Genomic DNA, 27,462 nt, shown 5'->3' with positions numbered 1-27,462 from the left:
AAGGTATCAAAAGTTCATAGGTCAGTTATTTGGAATTCAGAATGCAGTGATACTTCCCCGTTTTGTACGCAACGGAATTCTTAAAATAGCGTTGAATGCAATAATAGTGAAATGAGAAGTAGTATGAAAGAAGATAATTGTGTGAATTGATAGTCACTGTTTAATCTGTATGTATCCTTCTAGCCACAGTACTCTTGGATATAGACCTCTAGCAATATGACGTATTTTAACCAAGGTTTGAGTACATACTACGTAAAGTGAAAATACTAGCCAACATTTCTTGAGAGGTTACCATTGAGCCAGGCACTATTCTAAGTGCTTTATGTACAATATTTCATGTAATTTTCACAAGGTATGAGGTTGGTATTATAATTATCAATACTAAACAAACAAGGAAACTGAGGCCCAAAGAGGTTAAGTAACTTGCCCAAAGAGGAGCTGAGATTTTATTCCAGGCAGTCTGCTTTCAGAGTCTGCTCTTAAAACTTACATGAGCTTTCTAGGAGTTTTACTAAATGAGATGAACAAAACAGTGTTCTCCCAAGAAGCTTACAAAGGTGAGACGAATGAACCACCGATTTTTGCAGTTAAAAGTACAGGACCAGACGTATTTTTATGGTGCAGTGGGAGTATAAAAGGGGACATGTAGATCAGTCTGTGAAGAGCACAATATTTGAGTCAGCTCTAGTCAAAATTCATTCTATAGGAAGAATAGGTTGGTTAATTTTTATTCATCCTTTGTTCTGGTTGTAGGATAGATGAGAAGAGGCAGGGGAGCCCTGAGTCACACTGGGACTGGAGCCAGGAGAGGGTGAGAGAGAAAATGACCTTTCTTATCAGGTCCGTCCCAAACCAGGCTGAAATTAATGTGTCTCCAGGATGTTCTCATTTTGGGAAAGGGGCCCTGTGCCCTCAAGTCCAGGTCTCTAGAGATCATCAAGAAACAGAAAGCAGGGGGCAGGATAAGAAAAGATGCTTTCTCCAGATTTCTCCAACAGTTAGCTGGGCCCTAGGGCAGATCAAATTTGGCCTCTGACCCAGACTTAGAATGAAGAAATCTGGACTAAATGATGGGCAGGGTGTCTGAGTAGGCCTTTTCATTTTTCTTCCTCCTCGAGCCATCTTCAGCCACAAAGGCCTTTCAGAATTGCAGTCTTTGGGATTCACGAACATTTAAATATAAAGAATTAGGGCTTTAAAGAATGACAGTTGTAGTCATGAGTAGGAAAAAAAAAAAAAGAAGCTTTTTTTGTCCTTTTTCTCCACCCTTCTTTAAACTAATTTCTCAAATGACTCTAATAGATCTTTTTCTCTTTTAGAGGAAAAGGAGATTTTTTAAAAATAACTTTAGCCTCTAGCCTGCCATTCAGCCTTAGAGGAGTCTAGACAATGTCTTAGGAACCAGAGCCAGCTTTGCAGTAATTTGTGAATAAATAATGCATTACAGCCTGTTGAATTCAGACTCCAAGCAAGTGCCACTTGGGTCATATATATTACATCAGGTTATTATCCTCCGAATTCAGTTAACAGCATAGAAAAGTTTTTTTTTCTCAAGTCTCCTTTATTTCTCCTTTTTCCTATTATAGTAGAATGCCTTTTCTCCCTCCCCATCCACATTCTCCTCATTTGTTTTATATCAAATCTACCACATTAGCATGAATGGTTTTTCTTATTAAAGCTTCTTAGACTAATGAAGTACAAGCTACGTCAGTCATTTTTTTAGCATTAAAAAAAGCCTCCAAATAAAGTAATGCCAAAACATCTTTTTTAGGATGCCCCTTTTCTTTACCAGTCTTTCCTTGAAATCTCATATCCTGTCTACCTAGCAGAAAAATAAAGCCAAAAAATGTAACATTTGGGGTTTGGGGGCTTGGGTTTTTGTTTTTACTAATCACAAAATTAGCGAGTCCTTAGGTATGTGCCAGACATTAGGTTAGGTACAAAAGCAGTTAGTTCCTGAATAGAAGGAGTTACAATCAGACTAGAAATTAGACAGTTATTACAGCCCTGGAAGAAAAGTACAACAGTAGAGGTATGCACACAGTAGGTGCACAGTAAATATTTGTCCAAAGAATAATCAGTATACAGTGATGTCATTTGGGTTTTAAATTTTACACTTTGACTTTGGAAGCCTTAATTTCTTCAAATGTACAGTCAGAGTAATATCTACCTCACAGAGTTGTCAGGAAGTCTTCCTGAGATAAGGAATCAGCCAGGGCAATGCCTGATACCCACCATGTGCTCTGGGGTGGTTGGTTCATGTCCTTATTCCTTCATGGCTGCCTGCTTCTTGCTGAGCTGTTTTGTGTCCAGCTGCTTCACAGAGCACCTTCCCACAGACTATTGGTGTCTCCTGCACTTCTTCCATTATCAGCATAGGAAGTAAGGGAAGACCGGTGACCTCTGCTTCCTGACATCTCTGGCCAGTGGCCCATCTTGATATTTTCTGCAGCTTCGTTGCCCTCAAAGTTTGAAAAGATTCCAGGAAATTGCCAACTTCATAGTCATTGGGTTGATTTGATTTGTAATCCCAAATCAGTGATTTACATTGTATCCAACTAGAAAAATAAGTGAGGTGTGTTGAATTCATTGTGCTGGAAATATTGCTCATGAGATGTTTAATTATTTTTTTTATATTTCTATGTAGATACATTTATGGAGCATGATGCCAGAAATTAAGGCGGAAACTGTAGTAGTTCCCTTGAATACAGGATTGGTCATTTTCTCTTTATTGAACATCCTATACGGAATTATGTATCTCTGTCATCATTGTTAAGAGTATTAATGTACTATATTTTCCTTTTTGTGTAGAAATAGTTCTCAGGGGGACAACTGGGTGGCTCAGTCGGTTAAGTGTCTGCCTTCGGCTCAGGTTATGATCTCAGGGTCCTGGGATCGAGTCCCATGTTGGGCTCCCTTCTCAAAGTGGGGAGTCTGCTTCTCTCTTTCCCTCTGACCCTCCCCTCTTTTGTGCACGCATGCTCTCTCTCAAATAAAATCTTTAAAAACAGCAGTAGTTCTCATGGATTTTCTGTACTGTTAAAGTTGGCAAAGTGAAAACTGAGAAGTTCTGGAAGCATTTGCTGTAGTGGAATTACCTTCCCCATCTGGTAGCTTTTTTTGTTGTGGTAATTGTTTCTCTCTCTCTCTCACTCTCTCTCTCTGTCTCTCCCTCTCTCTCCTTCTCTCCCTCCCTTCCCCAACCCTCTCCCTCTTCTCTCTCTCTGTATAACCAAATGACATTTGGGATGAATTAATGTTCATAGGGCTAACTTAACGGTTGTTCTTGTCTGAGGTAACCTGTCTGATTCTGCAACTTCAGCTCTGGTGTCACTGCCACTGCTAGCGTAAACACCTGCTCAAGCTCTAGTGGTTTTGCAAAGTAAGAAGATAGTTTCTAACCTCTTCTCTCCAAAACTGGAGCTTTACAGCTCTATTAGTTAGCAATTATTACCTAAGAAATTATCCCCAAACCTAGCAGCTTAAAAGAAATATTCTATCACACAGTTTCTAAGGGACAGGAATCCGAGAACAGCTTAGCTGGGTGGTTCCGGCCGTCTCTCCTGAGGGGCAGTCACGCCGTCAGCCCAAGCTACAGGGCTCTAAAAGCCTGACTAGGCTAGAGGATCCTCTGCCAAGCTCACTCACACGGCTGTGGGCAAAAGGCTTCAGTTCCTCACTCTGTGGATGTTGTCAGAAGGCTCTCATGACATGGCAGCTGGCGCCTTACACAGCAAGTGATCCAAGAGAGAGAAAATGGAACCAAGATGTCTTTTCTTACCTACTCTCCGGAGTGACATCCCTTCTGCTGCATTGTTTTGGCCACAAAGGCCCATCCTGGACCTAAATTTATGGGTGGAGACTATGCAAGAGCATGATTCTGAAGACCTGGGGAACACAGGGGGACATCTTTATACAGACTACCACACGTATAAACTCACCACCTTCCCCAGAAGATAAGACTGGCCTTTGGAGGGCTGTGACAAAAACAGTTCCAGTGACATGCTGTCAACAGTCATGCTGTCTCATGGACACAGTGCTGTTGCACTCTTTTCCAGCAGTTGGCTCATTGTAGAGGCTGACCCACCAGTTTATCTTTCAGCTCTATGGTGATTTTATTTTCAGATGCCTTCCTGCCTGTCTGCACCACTTGGCACTGCTCAGGGTCACCCCAGTCTTCCCCGTGTTTCATTAGCTTTGAATCTAGTGAACAGAGTGGCAGCCTGATTCCTTTCCCTTGCTTCATAGGACTATTCAAGCACTGTATGTTAATAGTTTGTCTCTGCTTCACCAGACACCCAGCCACATGTTCTTGCAATCCAGGCCATGCAAATGCTTGCTGTATTCCTATCCCAGGCCCCTCCATCCCCAGAGAAATGCTTCTTCTATGTAGCTTTTGAATGGATGAGGAGGGCTCCCCTAAAACTTCAGGATTCAGTTTTTTTTTCCCCACAGAATGGGGTTTAGTCCCTTTTATGCTATAAACCATGGTTTATTGCTCCCATTAGTGGCAGAAGTATTGAATATTTTAAATAAATCTCACTTTATGGCCAAAGCATTAGGATGTGTTTAGTTTCCATGCTTATAAATTTATTCCCTCAATTTAAGGAAAATGTCTTTAAAGATCACTCTCTAATTCAGTATCTATTATGAGAATAAATTTTTTCCATGATATTTTATAATCAATTTGGGAAATTCCCACTGACATAATGGTGGTGTGTTAAAAGCCTAACAGATTACTTTTTCACTCAAGATGTAAGGAATTTTACTCTCTGGTACATAGAATATGATACACATAAAAACACTTAGATAATGTGTCACTTAGTGTTAGCCTTCTGGGTGTCTGAAAATGTTCATTTCTTAAGTGTGATGAACTTTGAACTTTTATTTTTTTTATTCATTCATTTATTCATTTATTTATTTAGAGAGAGTGGGTGATAGAGGGCAGAGAGAGAGGGAGAGAATCTTAGGCGGGCTCCACACCCAGCATGGAGCCTAATCCAGGGCTTGATCTCACGACCCTGAGATCATGACCTGAGCCGAAATCAAGAGTCAGACACTTAACTGACTGAACCAGCCAGGCATCCCTGAACTTTTAAAGCAGGAAGTAGCTACTCTCTAGCTATGCTTTTACATAATTTCTACCTATTCACATAGGTGTAATCTCTCATCTTACCCATCTGTGATACTAATTAAAGAAATGGGAACAAAGTCTGCTCTCCATCAGGAATTCCCCTATCACCTCAAATTGAGCTAGAGTTTTCAAGGAACTTCTGGCATTTTGTGTTAAGTAAATGTGTATCAGGTTGACTCTGACGGAGACTCGTTTTAAAATTTGGATCTAAAATAATGACTGGGATTCTTGTAATGCTCGGGAAATTATACTGGTTGGTTTACTGATTTTATCTCAGTCTGACTTCAGAAAACCTATGAGGGATTTTTTTTTTTTCTCTGTGGATTCGAATTAAGTTTTATAGTTCACTTTAAATATATATCTTTATGCTCTAACAGGGTTATGGTAGCTGGGGGAGCAATCTCTTTGGTTTTCCTCACTTGTGAGTATGTATAACCTCAGGTGTGATGTTATTGTGGTTTTATATTCGATTTCTGTCCAAGAATAATAATAAATTGTGGGGTTGGTTGATCCAGTGAGTATACTAAGTCCATTTATTTGGATGTGCAATCATTAACTCACCAAAGCTAATCAGATTTTAGATCTACTTTGTCAACTGTGCCCGGGAGCCTATTCTCTTAGTGAAACATAGTTAATTTCAAACCAGCAAAATGGGGCATAGGTTTCCAGTCCCTTCTAAACCTGCTTTATAGAGGTCATCCAAAATGACTCACCTTCTCACATTGATGTTTCAGTAGTCACCACATCCATCTGCCAGAGGGCTCAACAGGGCAGATCCTTAGAGCAGAGTAAAAGCTACATCATCTTGATAAGTGAATACTGCTAAGTATAATTAGTCCAACCCTAGTTCCTAGATAGCTTCAAATATTTGAAATGCCTGCCTCTCTCTGCCAGTATTTGCTGGTAAATACATGATAGAACAATGTGCAGTTTTCCCCATGATGTTACCGTGGTGGCATAATTTTAGTGTATTCCGTGAGATGGCTGTGATCGAAAATAACGGTTAACTGCCTCTCTGCCTTTATACTAAAAGCAGTGGAGTAAGCTTGGCCTCTGGTTTATGATTGTAGTCTTTACTGGTACTGCAAAGCCACGGACAGCATGTATCCTCCCTAGGTGATTTGGGGCTTGTTGTTGCTGCCCAGCTATGTGACAGCCGGAGGCGAGGAAGTAACTATTTGAATTGTAGTAAAGGGATAGAATTGAGAATGACCAACTAATAGTAGTATCTTTGTCTCCTGTGTTACATCTAGCTCCTCAAGTTAAGTACCCTTGAAAGTGGGGGATCTCTGCCATCTTGGGGAGCTACAGGAGATGATAAGAGCAGCTTCTTTAATAGTTGCCTCGGCCCCTGTTACCTTGCATTAGCCATTCACATTGATGTATTGGGTGTTTCAAATCTAATAGGACCCCAAGAAGGAAAGATATTAAAAGTAATTTAAATATTTAAGGGAGTATAATTTCAAATGTAAACAATATGCCAGCACCAGCAAGAGCAAGACCTGCTGGACAGAAATGAGGAGTCATCTGACTTTCTTTCAGTAAAGGCTTAGGGTTAAGCAGCAAGAAGGCCAAGCAACCATAGGTTTTGCACGTAGCTAGAATCACACACTTAGAAAAATGTGTGCGAAGCAACAAAGAACCTAATTGGGTCCAGATCTCTTCATCAGGAAAGAACCTACTTAAGCCCATATCTCTTCATCACACCCACTCCTGAGTCACTGTCAATAACATCATCTCGTCCGACCACTTCTGTCCATCTCTGCCACCATTCTAGTCCAAACTGCGCTCATCTTCTGCCTAGATTACTTCAGTTGCCTCCTTACTAGTCTTACGATAGCCACTCTCGCTGTCCTTGTCCTTCTTAGAATAAAGATTTAAACCCATGCCTAGAGTCTCGGTATTATTTGAGCTCTGCAGCTGCCTCCTCCAAATTCATCTCATACCAATCAGTCTTCCACCTCAGGGCCTTTGTTACTACTGTTGATTTGCCTGGACGCTCTCATCCTCCTTTCCCTTCTGCTAGTTACCTCAGAGCTCAGTTACTCCTGACTCAATCAAGGAAGTCTTCCCTGCTTCACCATCTTCCAAACCCAAATTAGACCACATTTTTATATTAGATGTTTCCAAAGCGCCCTGTACTTTTTCTTGACGTCACTTAATAATATAGTCATCTGATTTTTATCGTATCTTGTGTCTCTGGATGTTGTCCTTACAGAAAACATCAACTAATAACTATTTACGATGCTATCTCCTCTTGAGTATAATCTGGCGGTGTAACTTAAAATTACCTGTTTTGTTTTTTCCTATTTATTAGGAATATGTACACTTACGTGATCTTAATATCAGCCTCTGGTCATGGCTTTGTTAAATCATTTTTTTCCAGAAACAATATTATGCAATTTTGTCATGACTGTAATCATGCCAGTAATACACATCCTTGTAGAGTTATTTTATTATTTTTTATTTTATTTTATTTTATTTTGCAGGGAAGAGAGGGAGAATCCCAAGCAGACTCCACGCCCAGGGTACAACTTGATGTGGGACTTGATCTCATGACCCTGAGATCATGACCTTAGCTGAAATCAAGAGTTGGATGCTTAACCAACTGAGCCATCCAGGTGCCCCTCCATGTAGAGTAATTTTAAATCTACCAGGCTGTGTTGTAGTCTTCACATCTCAGGTTCCTTTTACATAAGTGGAGACTATAGCTAATATACCTATCTCAAGGGTAATTATGAGACTCAAATAAGAGAATGAATAGGAAATATTTTGTACATTATTATCCCTAAGTCCATTTGTTTATATCCCATATGTAGTAACTACAGGACTTATAATTTATTCTTACAGCTCCTATTTCCATAAATTTTTGTCTAAGTCCAGTTTCAATGGGAAAATAGAGTTTATCATTTAACTTTTCATGCCCTAAACTTAGTTCCACTCCTGCTGCTTTTCCTCCTCATAAACATGCAAAATGTGAATGTGAGAGTAGAAAGGAGAGTTAAGAGAATCACTGAACTGTTTTTCTTTCCTTTTTCCATTTCTTTTCTGTATTGTCTTTCTAGAGAACGAGGTTTATTTCTCTTTAAGTAGAGCTGAAGTTAACAGAAGCAAGTGTGACCCCCAATTATTATTTGTAGCTGACATTTATTGTTGCTAATAATACTATTACAGATAGCTGACATTTATTCTGCTCTTAGTAGGTGCTGGGTGGGTGTGGTACTACCATATTTCATGGAATCTAAAACATAAACAGTGAAAAAAAGAAAAAACAACAGTGGGAAGAGAGACCATGATTCTATGTGCCACTAAGAAAGAAAAAAAAAGCTGTCAAGTAAACCATGATAAAAATGCTCTCTTTACACCAAAAATATTGGTTAATATCCATTAAAATGCTCCTGTAACTTAAGATATATTATGTGTCACTCTTGTGCACACATTAAAAGGAATTATGAAAAATAAATTGGTCTGAAACTTCATCATATTCAGGTCCAACACTTCTAAATTTCTCTTTGACTGAAAATCTGTGTTTTTCCACACAGTACTGTCCTTTGAGCTCTCAAGAGCATTAGTAATGCAGCATTTCTTAAAGGAACACTGCACTGCTACCTGGGATTTTCTTCTGAGCCATGGGTCCCTGTTCTACACACTGTAACGTACTCATACAGCCAGTGACAACGTCGCAGCTGTTGCCTACCCAACATCAATTGTAAAAGTATACTGAGTTTAGAGGTATTAAATATAAAAAATATAAGTAAATGCATCTTCAGAAAGAAAGTTAGGGTGATTATTTCTCAATCATTATCTGACTTAACTCTCACAATAATCCCAAGAGGAAAGTACTTATTACACCAATCTTACAAATAAGGGAACCAAAGCTCGAAAGGTTACATAAATTGCTCGGGTGGTGACCAAGAAACACCAGACTCAAGTCAGTCTGCACAACCTGAATTCTTTTTTTTTTTTTTTTAAGATTTTTTTATTTATTTGAGAGAGAACACAAGCAAGTTAAGGGGCAGAGGGAGAAGCAGGCTCCTTGCTGAGCAGGGAACCAGACCTGGGGCTTGATCCCAGGACCCTGAGATCGTGACCTGAGCAGAAGACAGATGCTTAACCAACTGAGCCACCTAGGCACCCCACAACCTGAATTCTTGCCACTGAAACATACTGGCTTCATTTATATTCGCCATATAATTAAGATCTCTGATGTGGATACAGGAGAAATATCCTAATCCTTCCAGAACAGGGAGTGGGATGCCTGGATGGTGCAAATGATTGAGCATCCAACTCTTGGTTTCGGCTCTGGCTATGATCTCAGGGTCATGAGATTGAGCCCTACGTGGGGCTCCGTGCTTGGTGTGGAGACCGCTTGGGATTCTCTCTCTGTGTCTTCCTCTGCCCTTCCCCTCTTCCATGTGCACATTCTCTCTGTCTCTTTCGCTCTCTGTAAAATAAGTCTTAAAAAAAACAACAACAGGGAGTATATATAGTGCTGCGTAAAGTATTTCTCAGAGGCTGTCAAACTAGAAGTTTAGAGAATAAAGACTAAATGAAAAGATTCCTACATGTCTTCAGCCGACTGTAGATACTACAATCTAATCTAATTCAGATTGGTGGATCTGTGTGTTTTAGTAAAAATATTCTTATTTTCTCAATGGACTAAACTGTGGCTATAATGATTTTTCAACATCTACCCTGGCTTGAATCTTATGCAAGCTGATGATATGGTAATTTTCTAATATAAGTGATGGAAGAAGGGAAAACTCACTGATGGGTTTTTGTGGTTTTCACTGGAACGAATAAATGTACCTGCCGTTCTCACCTCATTTATCATCCCAGCACAATTTCAAACTGAGTACAAATTGTTTTGGCCTGTGGAGTCTGACATCCTCTGTCTTGTCTGCATCCTCCTGTGTGCTTAATTTACCTATTTTTATTGTTTCTTTTAGTTTGTTAGATGTGAACTAGTATTATTGAGAAATTTTATACAGTTGACCATTGAACATAGGGGTTCGGGACGGGGACCCCTCCCCGCATGCAGTCAGAAATCTGCATATAACTTTTGATTCCCCAAAAACTTAACGACTAACAGCCTACTGCTGACTGGAAACCTTACCAATAACAAAAACAGTCCATTAACACATATTTTGTATGTTATACATATTATGACTGTACTTTCAGCAAAGTAAGCTGGAGAAAAGAAATTGTTATTGAAAAAATCATAAGGAAGAGCCTAGCTCAGTCGGTAGAGCATGTGATTCTAGATCTCAGGGTCATGAGTGCAAGCCACTGTTGGACGTGGAACCTACCTAGATAAAGAAAAAGAAAATCATAAGGAAGAGAAAATACATTTACAGTCTTGTACTGTATTTATCGAATAATTCTGTGTATTAAATGGACATGTGTAGTTCAAACCCATATTGTCCGAGGGTCAGCTGTATATAACTGCACTCAGGTAAAGAAGCAAATGGAGCTTCATAGTAGAGCCCGCATCTCATCATAACCTTCAAACTCTAAGGGCAACTTTAGGATTTTTTTTCCCCTAAATTACCCTAAGTAGAATAATTACCAATTCTAAAGAAGTGGCATGGTCTCTCCTTAGGTATTCAAGAGCGTAGGCTGGAAAGCATGTCTTATGCTCCTACTAGATAATAAATACGAAACTGGTAAGGGACCTTATAAATGAGCACATGCTGTGTGCTCACAGATCTGGGTATGACACAGTAAATTTTCATTGAGCACATGCTGTGTGGCAATGACACAGTAAAATATACAAGGCATACACGCTCCTTCAAAAAGTGTATAATGTTATGAGAGAGATAGAGGCTTGTTAAAAAATAAAGGATAGTATAATACAAAACATACTCTTCTATGAGATCTAGACCTTACCTACTGTAGGAGCTCTGAAGACTCAGGAAAGTTGAGTATATTTTGGAATAATCAGCAGGGCCATGAAGAGACATTGAGTTCAGTGGAGGACAGGGTTTGTGTTGCTAGATAAGGGGAACAACTTCCCAGGAAGGGAAAATAACATAAAGAAAAACCCAAATGCTGAACATAAAACAAGTCTTTTGCTGGAGCCAGGAGGGAGTCCAAGTCCTTTCATAGCTGATGAAAGTTTCCTTTGGAATATAGAAGGTCTGAAATTGATTGGATTCCCCTAGCTATAGAAAGGCTTTTGTGTTTATATTTTATTGCTGTGAAAAAGCATTAGGCACGTGTTCATCCCAGCTTGGGGGACATGTTACATATTTTAGTGAGTTGATGGCTAATTTACATCATGCTGGGGCCCACTAAAAATTAATATCCTACTTGCCTCTGTTATACAAGTTTTGATATTCTGATCATTTGCCAGTGATTACTGCCTACTGACTTAGAGAGTTTTCTCCCATTATAATAATGGGAGAAATTACCCATATTCTCCTATGAAAATGTTAACATGAAGAAACTGGTGCCTCTCTCCCCAAGATTGCTATTAGAAAGTATTTGATTTCGTTTTTTATTTTCCTTTCTTCTTGCAATTTCTTCATGAAATTTTTGTATCTTTATTCTTTTTTTTTTTTAAAGATCTTATTTATTTGAGAGAGAATGAGAGAGAGAGAGCGTGCACGCATGGGGGGGTGGGAGGGTCAGAGGGAGAAGCAGACTCCCTACCAAGCAGGGAGCCCGATGCGGGACTTGATCCCAGGACTCCAGGATGATGACCTGAGCTTAAGGCAGTCACCCAACCAATTGAGCCACCCAGGCTCCCTGTGTCTTTATTCTATTGATATGATATATTACAGTAATTGATTTTCAGGTGTTAAACTACCTTCTCATTTATGGGATAAATTCCACTTGGTCATAGTATATAATCCTTTTTGTATGTTGCTAGGTTTGGTTTGCTGGTATTTTACAGAGACTCACTTTTGTTTATTCAGTCACTCACTGTGATGAGGAAATGATCAACTGTGAATACACCAAGGCCAAAGTAAATTGTTTATCTTAACTGTCATCATTATTTTTTAACAGCTTTTCACACTGGCTGCTGTCTTCCACAGTTTGCCACACCTTTAGGTAAAGTCGGCACATCAAGTCTTGTAGAGTGGTCATTAAGTGTCAAGTAATGAACAAGCTAAATCTCCAGCTGTCTTATGAATGCTGACATGCTGTCAGCAATGCTAGGACAAAAACAGTATGGAAAATGTTGTATTTTTCACCTTGACAGTGGATCCCAGAGAGCTATCTAAGAAAGGATGAAGTCAGAGGAAAACAGTGACATGCAGTGAAAGGAAGCAGCACTTTGCTTTCCTACTACAATTGGTTCTTGGTTCTTATCTTCTAATATTGGAGCTTTTATATTTTTTTCCAATAGTCAGATTGTCTCCAAAACTCTTGTGATCTCCTATGAAAAGAAGAATGTCCTTGAACTCTGAATAAATGCTGAGCATCAACTCTCAAAGGAACACATTAACACAAGACAGACTTCTTTTTCTGTTGCTGTGATTTAGAGTAAAATGGTTATTTGAAAGCAGAAATTGGATATGATAAGATCTGCTTGCTGAAAGAGTTACCTTAAAGGAAAAATAACTTGAGACTAATCCTATATACCAATTCCATGTGGAACCATTAAATTCATAGATTGATTGGAATATTAAATAGCAGTTAATTTTGCCAGAATCTCTTGTTCATATTGATCAAAGTCTTATCTTAGGGAAAAATAGCCACACAAATTTTGTGTAATTAAGAATTCCATGTGAGTTAATGTATGGAAAGCACTTAGAATAGGATCTGGCACACAGTAAGTACTATATAAATGTTTGTATTGTGGGTGATAGAGTATGGATTATTCTTTAACAACCTAAGAAATTTTTTCAAGTAAGTGTATTAGCCCTTTTATGCCTTCTTTTTCTCTGGTGCTGAACTGTGATTTTTTTTCCTGCTTTCTCCCTTATTCAATATTTGGTTATATACCTTTAAACAAAACACAGGAAGTTAACTGGACTGCATTTACTTGAGATTATTAGGCTTAAACCACCCCATGTTAGTCTAAATTCCCATTCAGACTAGTTTCAAAGTCAGCAGACTGGAGGATTTTTTAAAACAAACTTAAGCTGATGATCTTTTTTGTTCTGAGGATTTAATCCCTTTGGTTGGTATTGAGAGATATGTTTTAATATTTTGCTATGTTTTCTTTTTCTTTAAAGATTTATTTATTTTAGAGAGAGAGAGTACAAGGAGGAAGGGCAGAGGGAGAAAGAATCTCAAGCAGACTCCACACTGAGCACAGAGCCCAACGTGGGGCTCAATCTCATCACGCTGATCTCATCACCTGAGATCACGACCTCAGCTTAAACCAAGAGTCAAACGCTCAACAGACTGTGCCATCCAGGCACCCCTGTTTTCTTTTTTTTTTTCTTTAAATGAAGAAACCATAAGTCAATACTTAGCTTCTTATCTCCCCAGGAAAGAGTTGCTAGATATAAACCAGCAAAACAATTCATAAAGAAAAAGATCCATGCATTTCACTGCAATAAAGATTTAAAACATTTCAAAAAATAAGTAAAACTTCTATGCATAAAACAAACTATATTAATAAAGCAAGTATTCTAATCTTATAAATTAATGAGACAAACATGAGCATTTCTACTAAAAAAAAAAAAAATAGGCAAAGAACATACACAAAAAATTCAAAGGAAGAACTAGAAATGGCCAGTCCATGTGTTAGAAAAATTCTCATCAGCCTCACTAGTAATCAAAGAAATATTCATTAAGATAAGTTACCATTTGGGACGCCTGGGGGGTTCAGTAAGTTAAGTAACTGCCTTCAGCTCAGGTCCTGATCTCAGGATCCTGGGATGGAGTCCAATGTTGGGCTCCTGGCTCAGCAGGGAGTCTGCTTCTTCCTTTCTCCCTCCCCCCTGACTCATGCTCTCTCTCTCTCTTTTTCTCTCTCTCATCTAAATGAAATCCTTACTATTTTTCCCCTAGTAATAATATTTTTTATTATCATGCTTGATATAGTCAAGTATACCAAGAGATAGGTATTCACGTATACTACTGGGACTGTAAATTGAAATAGCTTCCTGGAAATTAATTTGGTAATATGAATTAAGAGCACTAAAGACTTTATACCTACCACTTTTCAACACACTAGATTGGGCAAAAAATTAAAAGTCTGACAATACCAAGTACTGAAGATGAGAAGCAATGGGAACTCTTATACATAGCTGATAAAAGTATTGGAGATTCTTTTGATATTTTATATCAAAATTTATTATAATATTTAAAATTTATTATAATATATGATAAATAACAACATATATATTTTGTAATATATATAATGCAAGAGACCAAAAATATGACCAAAATAGTATAAAATTTAAAATTAATAAAATAAATATTTTAAAAGGAACATAATAATAATTGGATATGCATAAGCTAGCAGTTCCATTTCTAGAGCTATACCTTAGACTAGGAACTCTTTTTTTTTTTTTTAAGATTTTATTTATTTCTGAGAGAGAGTGAGAGAGAAAGAGAGCATGAGAAGGGGGAGAATCAGAGGGAGAAGACTACCCTGCTGAACTGGAAGCCGGACACGGGACTCGATCTCAGGACCCTGAGATCATGACCTGAGCTGGAGCAGCCGCTTAACCAGCTAAGTCACCCAACTGCCCCTTTACTAGGAACTCTCGTTCATGTTTCACAGACATTAATAGAAGAATATTCATAATAGCATTGTTCATAATAGCAAAAAAGCTGATAATAACTCAGATATTCATATGAGTAATAGGAATATAGGAAAACATAGTAGTACTTTGAAACAATAGAAATCTATAACAATAAAACTGAAAGAGGTACACGTAAATGTACTGACATTGATGAGTCTTAGAAATATAACACTGAAAAAATATATAGCACTGAAAAAATTATGGAAGAATACACTCACTAAGATACCATTTTATGAAGTACAAAAGCAAGCAGAAATAATATATTGTTTGGGGACACAAACATATTTTGAACTAAGAAAAAGAACAAAAAAAGAGAGAAATCCAGATGGTAGTTACTTCTTACAGGAGGGAGAGAGATGAGCTTCCACTGTTGTGCTAATTCCTCCTCTCTCAGGTTAACTGGGAGATTCATGGTGTTTATTTTTATTGTTATTATTATTTTTATAACTTGTCTATTATGCATATTATTTCATATATATATAATATTTAATAATTTAAAAGAGCTTGTAGAGTCTTACTTCATAATTCCATTTTTGGAGATCAATCCCAAAACAGTAACAAAAAATAAGTGCTAAAAAAGTTTATCCCAGGGGCGCCTGGGTGGCTCAGTGGGTTAAGCCGCTGCCTTCGGCTCGGGTCATGATCTCGGAGTCCTGGGATCGAGCCCCGCATCGGGCTCTCTACTCTCTCGGGGAGCCTGCTTCCTCCTCTCTCTCTGCCTGCCTCTCTGCCTGCTTGTGATTTCTCTGTCAAATTAAAAAAAAAAAAAAAAAAGTTTATCCCAGTGGTGGTATTTACTGTGACCCCAAACTGAAAAAAAACTAGATATTCAGCACTATTATTTTTTTAAGTAATCTCTGCACTCAACATTGGGCTCAAACTCACAACTCTTAATATCAAAAGTCACATGCTCTACTGCCTAAGTCAGCCAGGTGCCCCAAGAAAGGACTTTAAAAAGCCTTAAAAAATACATTAAGTGTACAGCGCCTGGGTGGCTCAGTCGTTAAGCGTATGCCTTTGGCTCTGGTCATGATCCCAGGGTCCTTGGATCAAGCCCTGCATCAGGCTCCTTGATTGGCAGGAAGCCTGCTTCTCCCTCTCCTGCTCCCCCTGCTTGTGTTCCAATCTCTCTCTCTCTCTCTCTCTCTCTCTCTCTCTCTGTCAAATAAATAAATAAAACCTTTTAAAAGAAATTTTTTTAATAAAAAAATTTTTTAAATGCATTAAGTGAGATAAAAATTAGAATTTGCTGAGAAGTGAAAGCTAAAGGAAGAAGGTAAAAGAAAGCCAGGAGTAAGGTTATTCTGAACAAGATAAATTAAAACATCTCCTGTTCTTACTAGAGGTAGGCCACAAATTTGACTCCAGGCTTCCAGTAACCAAGATAAAAAAGGAAAGATGATTCATGGTGCTCTTAAGATAAGAGCAAATCAACTGTTCTGATGGAGACCAGAGGGAAATTTCTCCTCAGATTAACTGTGCAGGCAAGTTACTTACATTCTCTCTGCCTGTGTTTCCTCCTCAGTAAAACAGAGTAACAATACCCGTTAATACGGTGTTGTGCGGATTACATAAGGTTAAGTCCCCTGGACAGCACCTACCAGGTAATAATCACTCAAGTAGGTTACTGATTAGCCATAATGAATGATGTTCTCAAGGGTGGCTCAGTTGTTTAAGCGTCAGCCTTTGGCTTAGGTCATGATCCCAAGGTCCTGGGGGTTCCCTGTTCAGTGGGGAGTCTGTCTCCTCCTTCCGCCTGTGCATGCACTGGCTCACTCTCCGTCTCTGTCTCTCTCTCAAATAAATAAATAAATAAATACCTTTTTTTTAAAAAAAAAAGTGTTCTTACAGAAAACACTGTCATGAAAGTAGATACCATTATGGGAGAAATGGAAAGGTCACCCTCATCTCAGGTAGGAAATCCTCTCAATTGTAGGACAGTGTTGTAAATTAATGTTCTAGTGTTCTTTTTGTGTTCACTTAATACATATTTATCAGGCACATCCTTTATGCACGTTTTCTGTCTGGTAATAGATGACCAGGATAAATATTCAGCCAACTGTAAGTAGTCTAATCTTGAAATTGTTCTAATGTGTTGAATAATAAATAAAATTTGTTGTGTTTACTTTTTCTGCTTTTCAAATGTAAAAGTAATACTCTGCAATCAAAGACTGGTCAAAAGCAGTTATGAAAAGAACAGTGAGAAATAGTAATTGAACTTAGTTAACACCTGCTAAGAACAGAATAATTAATTGAGGCTTTTAGCTTCCTGGGAAGCGATATCATGGTGATAAAAATATTGCTACATTTATTGAATGCTAACTAAGCACCAAACTCTTTGCTTAATTCTTTACATATAATACCTCATTTAATCCTTACAGCACTTTGAGCTTGTGAATATTATCTCCATTTTTTTGGCGGGAAGATTTTGAAGCCTTATAGGAAGTAAGCCACTTAGCTAAAGTCTCAGCAGCAAATACGGGTTCAACCCAGGCCCTGCTGGTTCTAAAGCCCTTGTTCTAAGTCACTTTAATATATTACCTTTCGTAGAATGAAACCAACTTACCATATCTTGAAATCCCTTGTTCCAGATCTAAAGCATTTTTTCCCGGACACCCTCAGTCAAGTATACCTTGGTTTTTACTATCCTGTAATAAGTTCATGTATCAGTCTTGTTATCTTCTGGTTTTGATTGTCAGACTGAAAAGTTAACCTTCTGGTTTAACTATATGTAGTTGACACTCATGCCATTTAGTCACTTCATTTGATCACCACCCTGACTTAAAAATAATTTTAAAATGGAAGATATCCTTGGTTTTGAAATAGAAAAGTTTGTTAGTTTAGTTTGGTGTGATATTAGTATTGACAGTGAAGATGCATCTTGTATTTAATCATCAAGAAAATTCAGAATCCAGGCAGTTTGACCTGGGGCTCTCTGATGTCCCCTCCCAACTATAGAAACAGATTTCCCATTCAGACAGTGAAGTGTGTATGTCATGCGCTCCGAGTGGGTTTGCAGTAGGGAACATGGCCTGTCATTGTTTTGCCTTTTTATGGACATAACAGACAGTTGTCCTGAGACTCCTGGTAGGAGCAGCAATGGCATGGTGAAGATCCCAAAAGACAAATACTTGGGGCACCTGGCTAGCTCAGTCAGTAGCGCAAGTGACTGTTAATCTCAGGGTCATAAGTTTGAGCCCCACGTTGGGCGTAGAGATTACTTAAAAAAAAAAAAAAAAATCAAAAGACAAATACAATGAAGTTGAAAAACAGATGTATTCATCTCAGTGGCTTAAGATTACTCTATATTAATTGCATTGTGTGGTTCAGAAACTAGAATAAGCCTATTAAGAAAGTTATTCTGAAATACTTGTGTAAGGGCAGGATTTACCATAGGAGATAGATAAAATCTCCTGAAAAATAACTGCACAAAAGAGAATATGGTTGAAGTTTACATTTGTTGAAATACATTAATGTCAAATGTCTTTAATAAATTAAGATCCACTTGTAGATACTGATTTCCTTTTATGATTTTTTAAAATCTTTTTTTGGTTCATAATAAATATTTTCTTCTTTTTCTGGCTTCCCATATTCCTTAAATCATTTCATGTAGATATATAGACCATCTGTCCTTCCAAAAGGCTATTCCTTCTCTCAACAAGGGGCAGAAGTGGAAATAAAAGGCACAATATGGAGAGAAAGCCAGGAAAAATCTTATGGACAGTTTTTTGGCTCCTCTTCTTTGGCCCCTCTTTGCAACCCCCTAGGGAATGACAGGGAGCCAACAGCTTGTATCCATTTGAGAAAGTGATAGTGGCCACAGAAGAGAAAATGCTAAGCTGTTCACTCTCTTCCTAGACAGAAAAGCAATACAAATGGTGGATGGTGTGCTGGAATGCACATGTTCTGTGCCACAAGACCAAATAGATTGGGATTTCTTATTGAAGTGGAACATAAGAGGCTCTATCAACGTTTGACTAAGTAAAATGCAAGCTAGTCATTTGAATTGCTTCCAAATATACAGCTGGAAGCTCTCTGCATTGTGATAATTTTGTAATAACCTCTCTCCCCAAAGACAATCTTATGACCTGGGGAATTACATGCACACTGTGCTCCAGGAGTTGCACCCCCAGGATTTTATAGGCTTAAGATACACAGTTCATCCTGAGAACCACACAGTATCTAGCGATAGCCTGTGAAAATGTAACCCCAACAAAGGTCCTTGAGAAATTGCCCTTGAAGCTCCCGAGTCTCAGCGTAGGAGGTCTTCAGCTAATAAATGTTGAATGAATAGCACATTAGTTCGAGCCAGTTTCCATTAGCAGTTTTGTATGTGAAGAAAAACCACTCTCTCCCACCTCCTCCAGCTGCATTAAGATCTCAGAAATAAGGTGCCTGGGTGGCTTAGTCATTAAGTGTCTTCCTTCAGCTCAGGTCATGATCTCGGTTCTGGGATCGAGCCCCATGTCAGGCTTCCTGCTGAGCAGGAGTGGAAATAAAAGGCACTCCCTCTCCTACTCTTCCTGCTTGTGTTCCCTCTCTCATTCTCTCTCTCTCTCTCTCTCTCTCTCTCTCTCTGTCAAATAAAAAAAAAAAAAAAAAAAAAAAAAAGACCTCAGAAATAAGGCAGTCTTGCCTCAAAGGAGCCTAAAAACCTAAAAGGAGAAGTGCTGTCTGAAATCAAATTCCAGAGCAGGTAGTGACTTTGAAGTGGGCTTCATGGAGCTGAATTTTCTAGTTTTTAGAAAACTAGAGGTTTCTTTCAGGTTCCAGCCACAAAAATAATGACAATAGTAGAACCCGTTGCCCAAAGTCAAGTCTGAGTCCTCAGAAGAACATTAATAAAAATATTAATTTGACTATTAGAATTGTCACTCGGAAATTCCTCCTGGAAGTTGTCTTTGTTGTCTTTGAAAATCACAGAGGTGAGGCCTTATGCCCCTGTGGAGAGCAGATGAATACAGGCCTTTCATAAGCCTGGAGCAAGCCACTGCTGCTGTTGCTGCTGCTGCTGACATTAAAAACAAGAAGCATTTCATCCTTGAGTCTGTCATGTAGGAGAAAGCCTCAGACTCATCTAATGCAGATAGATGGAATTTCTCCATAGTTGTCCAGTCTCCCAGATGAAGGAAAATGAACACCCTAAATTGTTGAAGCCTGCCTGGGGGAGCGGGGACCACAGCTCCGTTTCTCTCGCCTCTCGAAGCCCCTCGATGAACTGTGCATCTCCAGCTTCTGCCTGGGTACCACTTTTCCCTGATATCTGATGGAAACATGGCCTTGCAGAACTCTTACCAGTCCTCCCTTTTGTTTCACGGTGGTAAATTGAACCATAAATCAAACTTAAATCGAACACTGAAAACTTCTGATACTGTCAAAACTTAATCAGAAAAATTAATCAGCTCTGTAGAAGTGACAGGGTAACAAAAATGAAGCATTGAGTAATTGAGTTAATAAAAAAAGAGGCCTTCCCTTAATATTGACGATGTTGATTTCTTTGGAAATAGTTTTGAAGTTTTGCTTCAAGAGCAATTTCTCAATAGTTTTAAATATGACCAAGCCCCATGGCTGTGTTAGTTTATCTAAAACAGTGCAGGGCTACCCCATAGAAAGAATATGTACCATTGCTTAGAAGGATGAGACTCTGATATTGAGAAAGAATCTTTGGACCCATAACAGAGCTGGGTTATGAGCAGTCCCAGCTCTGCCACAGGGAACTTCCTGTTGCCTCGGTTTTCTCATCTGTAAAACGGAACTGATAATATCTACTCCATAGCGTTGTTAAATGATTAAATGAAGTCATATATGGGTGAAGTTCGTAGCCCATAGTACAGAAAATTGTTGTTGTTGTTGTTGTTAAAATGTAGTTCTTGGGTCCTGCTCACTGATACAGTCTCACTAGGGAGGGTATGAGTGTATATCAACTTACCGTGCTAAGGAAATAAGAATTGAAAGAGCATTTCACTCTTGACTATATATTTCCTTATTTTGTGTCTCATATGTAAGTCTTTTCTCCCTACTAGATGAAGTTCCTGAGGACAGAAACTGAATCTTTTCCATACTCCACAATGACTAACACAGTGCTAGATAACTAGTAGACATTCCAGAAATGTTTGTTGACATGACCTTACTTGGTAAATGTCCTATGTCTTTCTAATATCCCTTTTATGAGAATAGGATTATGCCCTGCCACATAAGAATCTTAAATTTCCTGGTAACCTATTTTCCAATAAAACTGTAGGGATAGTTTACCATCTTCAAATTGTTTTTTCTTTCTAACTCGTTTCTGGGCTCATCTTTGGCCATTTTGTTATTTTTGCATTTATAAGTTTCATTAACACTACAGCTAGCACTGAAATAACTTTGCTGTCTCCTTTTTTTTTTTAAGAGGGCAGGAAGGGGCAGAGGGAAAGGGAGAAAGAATTGCAAGCAGGCTTCACACCTGGCATAGAGCCTGACTTGGGGCCCGATTTCACGACCCTGAGATCATGACCTGAGTTGAAACCAAGAGTCAGATGCTTAACTGACTGTGCCATCCAGGCACCCTTTCCTGTCTCTATTTTTTAATGAAAATTTTAGTTTTCTGATATTACTGAAATTAGTTAGATGCCCTTTATACTTCACCTTTCCATTTGCATATCTAAATGTATTTAATGATTTTTCAGTAGTTTTGTGGTAAATAAGCATGTCTAATTAAGACATCCTACACTATGTATTTTTTTTTAAGCTCTGTTGATGTCTTAGTCTTTGATTGCCATTTTGGGGAAAACCTGGAAATGCATTACTTTCCTTTTAAATGTGTGAGTGTATAACAATATTAAGTACAGATTGAGGAACTGATATGACTTTACAAATATACCAGTTGATCAAATTTATAATTAGCTTTTTTTTAGAGTATTTTTTAATGGTAATTGGCCTGTTCAGATTTTCTACTTCTTGACTCAATTGGAAGGGTGGGTAATTAATATTTCTCTTAAGAATCTTCCATTCTGGGCGCCTGGGTGGCTCAGTGGGTTAAAGCCTCTGCCTTCGGCTCAGGTCATGATCTCAGGGTCCTGGGATCGAGGCCCGCATCGGGCTCTCTGCTCAGCGGGGAGCCTGCTTCCCCCTCTCTGCCTGCCTCTCTGCCTGCTTGTGATCTCTCTCTCTCTCTGTCAAATAAATAAATGGAATCTTAAAAAAAAAAAAAGTATAAAAAAAAAAAAAGAATCTTCCATTCTTGGGGCACCTGGGCAGCTCGGTTGGTTAACTGTCTGACTCTTGATTTTGGCTCAGGTCATGATCTCAGGGTTGTGGGATCAAGATCAAGCTCCATTGGTCTCTGCGCTAGGCATGAAACCTGCTTAAGATTCTCTCTCTCCCTCTGTCCCTCCCCACCCCAAAGATCTTCCATTTCTTGAGATTTAAGATCACAGCCTAAAATTATAAAGTGAATTCATCTTCAGTGTCTGTATTTTTTTTTAATCTATCATTTCTGATTTTGTATGTTAGGATTTTCTCTTTTGATTAGGCAAACCAAAGTTTTATGGGGACATTTTGGGCAGTTGGAAGATCACCTTTGGCCATACCGTCTAAGATTTGATTTATCGTGTTCCCATTACCATTCATTCCTAACCATACATAATTGCAGGTTTTGTGAAAGTTGTTTAAGAGATTTGTGTCTGTGACTTCCATAGACATCCTTCATTAACATCTTGTTTCTGGCATATTCCCCACTGTCTGAGAGCACCTTCTTCCCACTGTGAGGAGCTTCTGCATGGCCCTCCTCACCTCTAGCGCTCAGTGCTAGTGTTCCTGTCCAAGGGCTCAGTGAGCTTCTGCCAGTGTCCTCCACCATTTCCTGGGAGACTGCACTGATTTCCCAGAAGGCAGGGGGATTTGAGAATCGGTGTTTACTACATTCCTTCAATCTGGTCCCATCTGCTCCATAATTAGCTGCCAGTCCTCTAAGTCTGTAACAAGAAGACGGTCTTCCCTAGTTTGATTCCTGGGGGAGGATCCCCCTCCTTTGTCATTCCTTATTGATTATAATAAGTACTGGCAGGGGGCCATAATTAGCTTGGAGGTTATTTCTGAGTAGCAGGGACATGGATGATCCAGAAAGCACTTCTTACCAATAATATTACTCATGAATTGGAATGGAGTTTTAACATTGTTTTTATCCCCACAAAGATGCTCCCGCTCTGTAAGGTGTAAGGTGTTATAGCAGCTCTGTTTTATCCATGAGGATATTGAGGCCCAGAGAAGTTGAGTGACTTTCCTAAAGTCATAAATATTGACAAAGCTGGAATAAGAACCCAGATCTTCTGTTTCTGATTATTTTTTTTTCAAATCTTAGTGAGAATTACAGTTCAAAAATAACAGTCTCTATGGCCACCAATTATTTTCTGGCATCCAGCTCAATCATTCCACATTCCATGTCAAAATACTTCGCATTTGACCCCAAGAACACTCTGTTTCTCTCCCAGTTCGAACGCCATGACCCTGTGGATGGGAAAATTACTGAGAGGCAGTTTGGTGGCATGCTGCTGGCCTACAGTGGGGTGCAGTCCAAGAAGCTGACCGCCATGCAGAAGCAGCTCAAGAAGCATTTCAAAGAAGGAAAGGTAGGTATCTTTGTTTATAGGAAGAAAAGGAACCATGGGAAGGTATGGTTATATTGCAAAGGTACTACCATAATGAGAGTGTCATGAAGCAAAGATTATAACTAATTCATCTCTGGTGCTTCAAAAAACACGAGCAGTGGATGAGGAAGAAGGGAGATTACAGAATAAGCCCTTAGGTTTCTTGTTCAAAGGGTGGCACTGTGAACTAGATTGAGAAGTTTAAGAGGTACCTGTCTGGCTCAGTCGGTTGAGCACGCAGCTCTTGGTCTCAGAGTTGTGAATTCAAGCCCCACATTGGACTTAGAACTTACAAAAAAAAAAATTTCAGAAAGACTATCTGGAGAGAAATTAAAAAGGGAGACTGGTTTCCAGAGGAATATAAAGAGTTTAGTTACAGATGTCTTGATTTAGGATGCCTATATATGGGGTGCCTGGGTGGCTCAGTCAGTTGGGCATCTACCTTCAGCTCAGGTCATGATCCCAGGGTCCTGGATCGAGCCCCGCATCAGGCTCTCTGCTTGCCGGGGAGCCTGGTTCTCCCCTTCCCTCCGCTACTCTTCCCCTGCTTGTGCTTTCTCTCTTTCCCTCAAAAAATATATAAAATCTTAAAAAAAAAAAAAAATGCCTGTGGACTCTCCAGTTAGAGATGATTAACAGGCACTTGGATATTCACATCTACTTCAGATGACTGAGATAGGTTTGGGAATCATCAATACATTATTCAGGTTAAAGCCGTAAGACATTTATTGTTCTTTTCGCCCCACCCTCAACCCCCTCCATGAGACGTTTAAACAGCACAGGAAGGAAGCAGTTAGAGAAAGTAGTGCAGCTGAAGCCAAGGAAGTAGAGGGTACAGGGACAGAGGGGATCTAGTAAAATAAGATGATAAACATCCATTGGCTTTGGTAAAATGGTAATAATTGATGACCTTTGGGAGCTGTTTATTAGAGTGGAGGACACATTAGAATGGGAAGTAAAGAAGTCGAGAAGGAGAAGATAGGAAGAAATTGAGGAAGAGGGGTTCCAGAAAGAAGGAAATAGAACATATTCAAAACTCTGAGACAGTGTATAAGTCTGCTTGGGCTGCTACCACAAAACACCACAGGCTGGGTGGCTTCAACAACAGAAATTTATTTTCTCACAGTTCTGAACACCAGACATTGATGATCAAGGTGCAGGCAAGTTAAATTTCTAATGAAATTCTTCCTGGCCTTTGGACAGCTGCCTTCTAACTATAGCCTCACAAGGCCTTTCCTTGGTTGTTTGCATGGCAAGAGACAGAAGGAGAGCTAGAGAGCAAGAGCAGGAAAGCACACATGCATACTAGCTCTCTTGTGTGTCTTCTTACCAGGACACTAATCCTGTCAGTTCAGGGCCCCACCCTTATGACCTTATTTAACCTTGGTTATTTGCTTAGAGGCCCTGCCTCCCAGTATGGCCACACTGGGGGTTAGGGCTTCAGTGGATGTATAAGTTCTGTGGTTGGGGGGACACACTGATTCCACAACAGATAGAAAACACAAAAGTCCAGCGTGTGTGAGAAACTGAGAGGGGACTGTTGTGGTTAGAGCATATTAGCAAGAAGGAGAATGGCCTGAGATAAGGTCTGAGAGGGAGATGGGGCCAGCCCGTGCATGGCACGAGTTTGGATTATATTCACAGTGCAATGGGGAGCCATTAAAGGGCTGTGAACAGTGAAATGCTTGTACATTTGTATGTATATTTAAATAAATGACTCTGGCTGTTTTATGAAAAAATAGTTTGGAAAGGAGCAAACACAGAAGCCAAAAGACTGATACTTGAATGATGAGAGAATTCGGGAAGAGATGATGGAGCATTTTTTGAGCAGCACTGCGATTGGAAACCATGAGTTGGTGGCGGCACCAGCCAGCACTGCTCTCTGATAGCTTTGCACACCAGCTGCACCTGGTGCAGGAAGGGGCAGATGGTAGAACTGAGTCAGCACTGGGGTTTTGCCAGGGTGTGGGATGGACATACTGAAGCAGAGATCACTGAAGAGGCATACCTCTTAACTGTCACGCACACGCACACGCATACACACACGAACACATGCCCCAGGTTGCCAGACCTTCTTATTCGCAGCCCAATACCTTTTCTCCTGGACAGTGATTACCAGTTGGCCATGACCAAAGAAACTGACCTGGCACTAAAATTGTTCTGTCCCTACAGCAGGTGTTCTCTTGGTTATGGGGGGAGGACTCATCATTAACAAAAAGTGACAGAGAACAATCCTGTCTCTTAGAGACAGCTTTTACGGTGCTTAGTACCCAGCTCATATCTGTTAGAAATTATGATTTCCAAAAATTAGTGTTTAGGTGGAATTTTGGCCCTTAGGCTGAAAACATGGTATTTGCATTAGGAAACACTCTTTTCTTTTTACCAGACTAATTTTTAAATAAGTTTGGTTCACACATTTATTTGACCTTAAAATAATTAACTGCCATTATAGGCTAATATATATCTTACTATTAATTCATATTTTAAAACAATAAATTGGTTGTTGGAGACATCTCCCTTGAAGGAATAAGGTATCTTTGGCAGGAGTTAATTTAGGACCTGGAGACCTTACAGAAGAGCTGTGAAGTAAAAGGACAGTTTTTTTTGTCAGATGATAAAAATCTGGGGTGCTAAATTACTTCTGGCCCAGAATTTCCAGGCTGCTTTAGCCAGGAGATTGAGATTGATTGCCCTCTCATGTTGATTAACTTTGTGAACATAGCAATTAACTAAAATGAGAGTTAATGAAGGGCCTTTGCTCCTGAGGTTACCAGTCCATCTCTCTAGGACCATGTCTCATTAAAGGGGAATCACCATCTGCTTCCTAATTGTTTCTTTTATTCCACTCTGGATTTGTTATCATGAAAATGTAACTTTTCATTTTGGCTCATATTAATCATTTTCTGCGTGGGATTCTGCACAGATTATCAACCCAGACCTCAAGGACTGGCGGTCCTAGTGGTGATATTAAGTAAATATTTTCACATCACTTAATGACTCTGCGATGTTTCACTGCGTTTCACATTGTTCTTTCTCTGTCCTTCCAACAGCCTTGTTAGATCTCCTTTTGCCTTTGAGATTCTAGAGACAGAAAGAAAGAGAAATGAATGACCCACCCAGAGTCTGGACTGCAGTCCAAGGCTTTCTAGTCCAGATCTTGTCCTTTCTATAGCAGAGTTCTCCTTAGCCATACCCTTCATCCAAAGCAGTGCTTCTCAAGCCCAGTCTCCCAGTATCTCTTGGGGGATTTTTCAGAAATGCGATTGTTGGGGCCCTCTTCAAACCAGCTAAATCAGCAGCTCAGTGGGTGGGTCCAGGCATCAGTGTTTCTTAAAAGGCTCCCGAGGGGATTCTTGGATGCAGTTTAGCTTGTGAGCCTCTGGTCCGGAGGGCTGTCCTCTGTCTGGGTCTCTAGATCTTTTGCCTCTGAGTAATAGCTGGACAGACTGGGGGAACCTGGCATGCTGGACAGATTACTCTATTCATGCCCTGAGGAACTGCCGTGTTTCTTATTTAACAAAGACAGTTTTCATTTCTTCCTTTTTTTATTTATTTATTTTTTAATGGGGAGCATGTTTGTATGACCTTTATTTTAAAAATCAGTCCCTGTCCTCTACCACATTTTTCTCATTCCGTTCACTATCCTTTTTCTTGTGAATAATTCTTCTAGGCCGAATCTGACTGAGCTCTAAAATTTGCCTATTTTCCTTCCTCCATATTGTCTTCTCATTAAAAGAATTTTCTGAGACTTTATAAATGTAATTCACAGGGATGGTTCTCTATGCTTAAGAGCACAAAAGCTGTAAGCTTTAATAATTTAGTGAATTCACTTAAGGCTGAATTGAAAATGATACTGAGTTCAATGTCAGACATTGCTATGTGCAAGACACTAAGCTAGGTGCTTTGGGAAAGATAAAAGATAAACAGAAACCATCATCTATCCCCAAGAAATACATAATCTGTAATAATTGAGTAAGAAAACATATATACACAC

General features: G+C 39.3%; 1 protein-coding gene across 4 annotated transcripts in view; it reads left to right on the top strand.

Annotated features, from left to right (window-relative positions):
- Positions 1–27,462, top strand: part of MICU1 (mitochondrial calcium uptake 1) — a 234,645-nt gene that overhangs the window by 171,056 nt on the left and 36,127 nt on the right. For all 4 annotated transcript variants that reach the window (XM_047701931.1, XM_047701930.1, XM_047701929.1 and 1 more), the window contains one exon: positions 23,313–23,450. In XM_047701931.1, coding sequence (XP_047557887.1) covers positions 23,313–23,450 — 138 coding nt within the window. The remainder of the gene's footprint in view (positions 1–23,312; positions 23,451–27,462) is intronic.

Source organism: Lutra lutra, chromosome 14 (assembly GCF_902655055.1).
Source record: "Lutra lutra chromosome 14, mLutLut1.2, whole genome shotgun sequence".
Lineage (NCBI taxonomy): Eukaryota > Metazoa > Chordata > Mammalia > Carnivora > Mustelidae > Lutra > Lutra lutra.
The sequence above is the reverse complement of the archived record's forward strand: the minus strand, read 5'-3'. Positions and strand labels throughout refer to the sequence as shown.